The 8,222-nt window shown below is 43.2% G+C and overlaps 1 protein-coding gene across 1 annotated transcript in view; it reads right to left on the bottom strand.

Moving 5' to 3' along the window:
* Nucleotides 1-978: 978 nt before the first annotated feature.
* The window catches only part of LOC106527221 (properdin), a gene marked incomplete in the record, with an annotated part of 8,815 nt that continues 1,571 nt past the window's right edge, over nt 979-8,222 (bottom strand). The window contains 9 exon segments of the mRNA XM_014022035.1: nt 979-1,763; nt 1,879-1,990; nt 2,100-2,330; nt 2,528-2,701; nt 4,039-4,230; nt 4,314-4,481; nt 4,565-4,774; nt 7,162-7,332; nt 7,411-7,574. Coding sequence (XP_013877489.1) covers nt 1,628-1,763; nt 1,879-1,990; nt 2,100-2,330; nt 2,528-2,701; nt 4,039-4,230; nt 4,314-4,481; nt 4,565-4,774; nt 7,162-7,332; nt 7,411-7,574 — 1,558 coding nt within the window.

Raw genomic sequence — 8,222 nt, 5'->3', positions numbered from 1 at the left:
GACCAGTACATTTAGCCGCCTAGGACACTTACCCCCCCTAGGACACTTACCCCGCTAGAACTAGGACATTTAGCCCCCTAGGACACTTACCCCTCTAGGACCAGTACATTTAGCCGCCTAGGACACTTACCCCCCCTAGGACACTTACCCCGCTAGAACTAGGACATTTAGCCCCCTAGGACACTTACCCCTCTAGGACTAGGATATTTAGCCCCCTAGGACACTTATCCCTCTAGGACTAAGACATCTAGCCCCCTAGGACACTTACCCCTCTAGGACTAAAACATCTAGCCCCCTAGGACACTTGTCCCTCTAGGACTAAAACATCTAGCCCCCTAGGACACTTGTCCCTCTAGGACTAGGACATTTAGCCCCCTAGGACACTTGTCCCTCTAGGACTAAAACATCTAGCCCCCTAGGACACTTGTCCCTCTAGGACTAAAACATCTAGCCCCCTAGGACACTTGTCCCTCTAGGACTAAAACATCTAGCCCCCTAGGACACTTGTCCCTCTAGGACTAAAACATCTAGCCCCCTAGGACACTTGTCCCTCTAGGACTAAAACATCTAGCCCCCTAGGACACTTACCCCTCTAGGACTAGGACATTTAGCCCCCTAGGACACCTACCCCCCAAGAACTAGGACATTTAGCCCCCTAGGACACTTACACCTCTAGGACTAGGACATTTAGCCCCCTAGGACACTTACCCCTCTAGCGTACTTATCCCCCTAGGGGGCAAAATGATAATTTAAATATAAGACATTATTTATACTACAGCCTAAAATTGTGTTTATATTTTTGCTTTGGAGGCTAATAAAATTAAAAATAGAGCTGAAACTCTTGGTTGACAGTAACAATTGTTTGGGGGGGGGGGGCGTGTCCTAGAACCCTCTATAATAAACCTCATTTTTACCATCCTCAGCAAAATGTAGGATTGTGGATATTTAAACAAAACAGAAGCAATTACAGCAGTCCTCCAAAATTAAAATAAGCTTTTTCCTTTATTTGTTTCAAAACAGATTGACAGTTTGCACAAAAAGACAAGAGGCCTACAAGAATTTATTACATCTCAGAAATGAGCATGAAAAATCATTCAGACTATTTATTATTATTTTTTTACTTTTAGTCTTACTTCACAAATATGCTTTACTATAGAAGCAGATCAAAGATATAAGAAGCATTAAAACAGCCAAACGAAGACCACACCTTAGGTTGTTATTCCTGAGATTGCCTCTAAGGGGCAACAATGTGCTGATGGAGGCAGAAACAATCACAGATAAAAAAAAAAAAAACATGAATTACACAAACTTTACCTGCAACAGGTGGATTTCAGGTCAGGTCTCATTATGGAAGAAATATAGATAAACAAATATCTGTAATATAATATATAAACAAATGGCCAATCAAATTTACTGCTTTTCTTTTTGGCTCATAAGAACTGCATAATTCATGTGTTTGTTTCAGTCCAAACCATTTTGTTCCGTTCTACTTGTAAATAAAATGTCCACTAGGTGGCAGCACATACAGAGTGCAACCTGTCAACCTGAAAAAGTTTTAATAAAAAACAGCACAAAAATACAGAATGGAGCAGTTTTTGCACTCACTGCCTTGGTGTAAAGACACGGTTTAATTGTCGGTGCAGGGAGGAACGTTGTGACACTCTTGAAACTGGAATTTTTTCTCTCCATCTGGCGTGTTGCCGCAGTCGGGTTTTGGGGTTCCAGAGAAGGTAGCCTCTTCCCCTAGTCGACCGATGGTTTTTCTGAGAAAGTGAACAAGTTTAAAAATGACAGCGATGTTTTTTTTTTTTAATTGTGACAAGTTTGTGATGATGTAAAATGTRTAAATTCTGAAGCAGTTCAGGTGTGTGAACGAACCTGTAACYCTCGAAGTCCGGTTTACAGATCAAAAACCTCCTGCGTTTAGAGTTTTCTCCACAAGACGGTTTACAGTACTCCCATTCTCCCCAGCCTCTCCAGGTGCCTTTCACTGTAAGACAAAAAGCCTGCGATCAGATAGAAACACTGCAGAAGCTTTCTGAATGCAATCTGTTTGATGTTCCGGGCTGACTCAAAGAGTTGAAATAAGCGTTGCTCACATGGGACGCAGCTGGTTTTGCTTTGGCAGATCTGGCGGCAGTTGTCGACATCGTAGCAGACCTGGGATTCTGACAGTTTGTCTCCTTCGCAGATGGACCCGTTATGAGCTTGATGAAGACACCTGCGCTCTCGGGACTGCTTGCCACCCATCGGCCTGCAGTGGATGTCCYTATCACCAAATGGAAATTTGCATTTTCCCCATGGGGTCCACTCTGACCAGACACCATTAACTGCAAACAGAATTAAGACTTACTTGAAAATGRTTCATACTATAAACCTTATTTGAACAATTGATTTAAAAGTGTAACCATAAAAAGGAACTTGTTGAACAGATGTCATTCATCCCTGTTTGATTGGTTACAGACCAATCCAACWAGAAAAYAAAACACTTGAGCTTGACTCCAAAGATCACAGGAGCTTCATGTACCTGGACAGTGAACGTTTGTTGAACAGATGATGCTTCGTTTTTCTTCTCCGGGACATGGATGGCCTCCATGTTTGGAAGAAGGGCTATCACATCTTCTGAAGGACACCCGGAGGCCGACCCCACAGGTAACARGACAGGGAGTGTAGGGAGACCACGGACCCCAGTTGCCGTTCACTGATACAGAAACAGATTTACAGTATATTTATATTATGAACACATGAGTGTCTTTAATGGCTTTATGGGAGGATGTTGGACATTTGGAAACTGTAAACTTAACCATGTGGACTCTTGGGGGATTTTTCTCTTTTTACAAACATCTAAGAGTCAATGGGTTTTTATGGACAGTTGGAAGTCATGCAGTATGTACAAGTGGGCGTTATCTCTGAATGGACAGTTGGGATTTTGAATGTTTTCATGCCAACAGTTAGGAGCACTCTGTACACTGAGTCCTCTTAGAGTTGCTTTGTGACTCGGTCTTTACCCTCAGAAACAAGAACATGGTCAGTGATWCTGTTTGCGTACAGAATCTTAAAGTCTAGAGGAGGATGTCTGGTTTGGGAGCCTTGGACCATGACCTTCACAACAGACTGGAAGCCAAAAGCCTAACTTTTCCACCAGTGTCTCTACAGCACGGTTCAACTTGGCTYGCCATGGTTCCAAGGCTTTTCCARTAGCAAGGATTTGTGGAACCCGGCCCTTTTTCAGAAYGTAYTTTGCTGTGGTTCCAAAGGTACTGGCCTGAAAACGTGATGTCAAAAGACTGACTATCAATGACTGGTTAGGGGGCRGAGTTGGTTGTGTTACAAGAGCTACTCTTACAACAACCCCATCTGCCGTTTACAATAACGACGCTACCAGGATGTCGTGTTGCGTATCTTTTTGGGGTCTACTGTTTTAATATTTTTCTTGTATTTTTAKCCATTATTCATGATATTAGATGTTTCTGATTTGGTAGCAAATTAGCATAAAGACAAAACTGGTTTCTTTCTTGTGTTCTCAATGACGTGTGAAGAGTTCACTGAAATCTTACGATCTCACACTTTGGTTTGAGTCTGATTAAAAGGGTGAATAATATCTGGTGTGGTGCCCTACTAGATGAAGTGTGCCAGGCTGCAGGAACATATCACCCTTTCTGTTGTGTATCTGATAGCCGCCACCAGCTGGTWAGGCGTGTGGCATCAATATTCGGACTCTGGGACCAACCTTGTTTASCATGAACCCACCCACTAAAGCTGTCACCTAAGTGTAATGGAAAACCACCCGAACCATGCTGAACAGAGTTCTTTAAAGTGGGAACATGCTGTAGAAGCACTAGTGGAAAAGGGCCATGCGTCAACATGTGATAGCTACAGTATAACATCTCTGTATGTCTAGTTATTTTCTCCATGTGGAGATCAGAGTGTTTCGGTCTATATGTAGACATTTTAACAGTAGTATMTTCTCTGGACCACTGAGATCACTGTTTTTATGGTTGAGTGATGGAAGATAGACAGAGAGACAGACAGGTGTACCTGAGCAGTAAGGCAGCTGGTCACAGCTTTCTGATTGGGTGGCTTCACCCTCACAAGAGAGCCCACGTGGGTTTGACGAGGGGGCGGGGTTAGAGCACGAGCGTTGGCGAGTCCTAACGGATGGCTGGTTTTGTGGTATACAGGGAGATGAACACTCGCCCCAGTTTGACCATCCGGACCAGAACCCGTGAACTGACGGAGGAGCAGAAGTTCAGACCCAACGTGTCTTTGCGTGTCTTTGTGTGTCATTGTATGTGTGTGTGGTCGTGTCTCACCGGGGCAGGGACTCCGACAGACTCTGGTCTGAGTGCTCGACCCCTCACACGTTTTGCCACCATATTTAGGGGCGGGGCTGTCACACTCCCTCATGGACAGCTGCAGCCCCTCCCCACATGTGACGGAGCACGGTCCAGGCGCAGACCACGCCCCCCAGTTGCCATCCACTGCAGAAAACAAAAAAACACAGACAACCACTCAGTCCTGAACTCTTTACCACTTTGGGGTGTCAGTGGAGTTGTTCTCTCACCTGGGCAGTTGGGCAACTCGCTGCAGGTCTGCCTCTGGACRGAGTCTCCTGGGCAACTGTTGCCCKGTGGGTTCGTGTCCGTGGAAGGGGTGGGGTTTGAGCAGGAGCGCTGTCGTTCTCTTGTGGGCACGTTTGTGCTTCCAGGCTGGTCRTTGATGCACGTACCGGAACACTGAGACCAAGCAGTCCACCCGGACCAACCCCCGTGGACTGAGCCACGTAAAGGCACAGAGACACAAATGGACAAAGACGTGAGGACTTCAGGACCAGTTTGATGGAGGTTAGTTAAAAGATCAACACCGTCAGCCTAAAGTGGACAAACATCATGGATTGAAGTTCATTTTAATAAGTATACTTCAGTATAAGTTTAAGTACACAACACACCGTGTACTTGTTGTGTACTAGAAAGTATACTGTTTTAATACTTCTCTAGACTAAAYTGGGACACCTTTTGTTTGTAAAAAGTATACTTTAAGTACTGTTATAAAGTCTTTTTTAAGTTTACCAAATGATACATTCAAGTACACTTGTCTATATACTACTGGTGTATTACATATATACTTGTAATTCACATTTTAGCTTGTTGAATTATATTTAAAGTATACCACAAGCATACTTTTCTCTATGCTGCCATTGCACTAGTTAAATACTTCAAGTCCTCATTTCAGTTAAGTATACTCTAAGTACACTTTTATACATTACTAAAAATAGAATACTGTTTTTACCATTTTAATTGTTCATTTGTACTTGTAAGTTCGCTTACTTGTAGAATACTATTCATGTACTGAAAAAATACTTTCTGAAGTACTTTTAAACAGTGTGTAGTGTACATGTATGTGGTGTAATGTGTGCACAAAATCACAAGACAGAATCTTGAGAACAACTTTTAAGTAAACTTGAACTTGAAACTTGAACTTTGATATATTTATTTAACATTTTCTAAAAGTATGAGTCTTAGTATTAATAAACTTCTCTTTATACTCTTCGATGTAAGGCCAAGTATACTTCATTATATTATTTTTAAGTATAGTAAACATAATTTGTACAAAGTAAACTTCAAGTACACCGCCTCATTTTAGTGTAAAATGAGTATACTCATGGTACACTTAAATAAACAATCTTTGCTAAGGGTTTGCTTTTTGGGGGCAGATTTGAACATCTAAGTAACTTTCTGCAGGTTGTATTAGCAAATAACATGTAGCAGAGATGTGTCCAAGTCTTTTATTTTGCAAGTCCAAGTCAAGTCCAAGTCATGCAGGCCCGGAGTGTGCGGGACAATCTCGTCCTCTCAGGGATCCTAGAGCAAGCAGAGGAGGACCTGGAGGAATCGGTCTGTGACTTCATTGAGAAAAAGCTGAACCTTCCACAAGATACGGTGAACAAGATCACGTTTGATCGGGTACATCGATTGGGAGGTAAGAAGACTAACATCAAACTACCGCGGCCAATTATAGCTAAATTTGAGCACTATAAACAAAGAACATGTTAAAAGCCGAGGCAGGGAGCGGCGTGGTACGAACTTCAGCGTAAATGATCAATTTCCCAAACAGATTCTGGAKAGAAGATGCGTTCTGCTTCCGGTCAGGAAAAAAAAACATCACAGAAGGCAGAAGGCCTGTAATATCTGTAGATAAGCTTTACATTAACGGTCAGCTGTTTAGAGACCCAGACATAACTCCATGGCTTYACCAACAACATCTGCAAGGTCAGTGACATTTTCTTTCATTTACCAATTAAAATTAAGCAGTAAGCACAGTTCGGTTGGTGGGAACTCAACTGGTGGAGCACGGTGTTATGGATTTGTTCTCAAAGGAGCGGAGCGTGGATGTGCATTGAGGGAGTGAGAATCGTGAGCCGGACAGTGAAAGGACTTGCATTGTTCACAAGTCTCAAACCACGAGTCCTAGGCAAGTCTCAAGTCTTTAGGGTCCAAGTCAAGTCTAAGTCTCTAATAGTAGGGTCTAGTAGTAGTAATACTAGTAATTCTAGTAAAAGTGTGACTCAAGTCTAAGGCCGAGTCACAAGTCCCCATCTCTGACACGTGGTAATGCTCCTTTAATGTTAACATCTCATCTGCATTATAGACCAAAAGCAAAACGAACATTTTTTGGAGTATGCGTGGAATATAAATATAACTGGTCAAAAGTTGCTAAGTTCTTCTTTATTCTAGAAACTAACAAAGAAACCAACGGATTTACTGTAAATCATGTCCTAATTCTGAATTTCAGTTGTTTTTTTAAGATGTGACTTTTTTTTTTTTTGCTGAAACATGTTTCTACAGTTGATTGTTCAATAATTCTTCCCTGTTTTACTTCTGTTTTTTCTTGTTTTCCAGCAGCTCATATCACTCTGTTATTCAGTTCAGGGACCTTTTTATTGCCCCAAATCTGAACCATTTCTGAAGCTGTAAGTTTCACTCTGTTGTGCTGAATTGTCTTAAAGGCTGGGAAACGTGCACAACATGAAAACTACTCATCCACACTGCTCTGACCCGAGGCCTGCAGCAGCACATTATAAGATTTAATTAAATCAAAAAGCTAATCTACAACTACCTACAAACTTACCTGGACCTAAAAGGTGTAGGGGACACACCTTACCTGGACATTTGTTGAGGGCCTCACATATCTCCGTCTCGAATGAGTGGCCCGTGCAAGCCAGGTGCTGACACTCGAGGGGGCTGGAGCAGACCCTCTGTCTCTGCCTGAATCCTTGTCCTTCACAGCTGACCGAGCAGGGGGTCCAGGGGAGCCAGGAGTCCCAGCCAGGATCTACACCCAAACATACAGGGAGGATTGTGACGATACTGGACCAGTGTGGGGTRCGTTGGTTTCAGTGCAGGTGTGTACCTGTGCAGCAGGTGCCGTTACACGGCTCTGTTTGTAGTTTGTCTTGAGGGCCCTCACACTCTGATTCACCGATGCCRTAACACTTCCTGCTCCTCTGCCTCACTCCCTGACCACACAGGACATTACAGAAGGACCAGGGGGACCAGGAGGACCAGGTGGGCGAACTGAAACCAAACAGGACAGGAAGAGTGGAAATGGGGGTGGGGTTAGGACCTAGGTGTGAATAGAGTTTGGGTGAGGTTAATTATAGGGTAAATGGTCAGGGTTAGGTGACACAYTCTCACTCCTGACTCGTCATATTGACGCTTTTCCAAGATCCCCCCTGAGACTTATTTTGACGCGTTGGGTACACCCGTCACATCAGTTTTTGACACACCAGGCATTTCCGTGTTCCCTCGGCGTCCAGTTTTGACATGCTGGGATGCAAAATACAGGGGTCTTTGACTCGGGGTCCGTGGTTAATATTTGGGATCAGGTTGGTTAATTTTAGGTACTGGGGTCAGGAATAGGATGTCTAGGGTAAATATCAGGTAATTTTAGGCTTTGGGACACGTAGTTCACGTGAATTTCCTACATTTTCTAAAAATGGTTAATYTTAGGTACTAGTGTCAGAGACAGGATGTCTAGAGTGAATAAAGGTAATTTTAGGCTTTGGGACAGTTAKATTTTTRCATTTTCTACACTTTCTGAAATTATCCCCATCTCGTTAATAACTGACACGAGGGGGTTACCCGACACATCAAAACCGGACGCAGAGAGCACCTGGGAAAAGTGTAAATATGTGATGACCTAGGAGTGAGAATGGTCAGGGT

Source organism: Austrofundulus limnaeus, unplaced genomic scaffold (genome assembly GCF_001266775.1).
Source record: "Austrofundulus limnaeus strain Quisiro unplaced genomic scaffold, Austrofundulus_limnaeus-1.0 Scaffold315, whole genome shotgun sequence".
Lineage (NCBI taxonomy): Eukaryota > Metazoa > Chordata > Actinopteri > Cyprinodontiformes > Rivulidae > Austrofundulus > Austrofundulus limnaeus.
The sequence above is the reverse complement of the archived record's forward strand: the minus strand, read 5'-3'. Positions and strand labels throughout refer to the sequence as shown.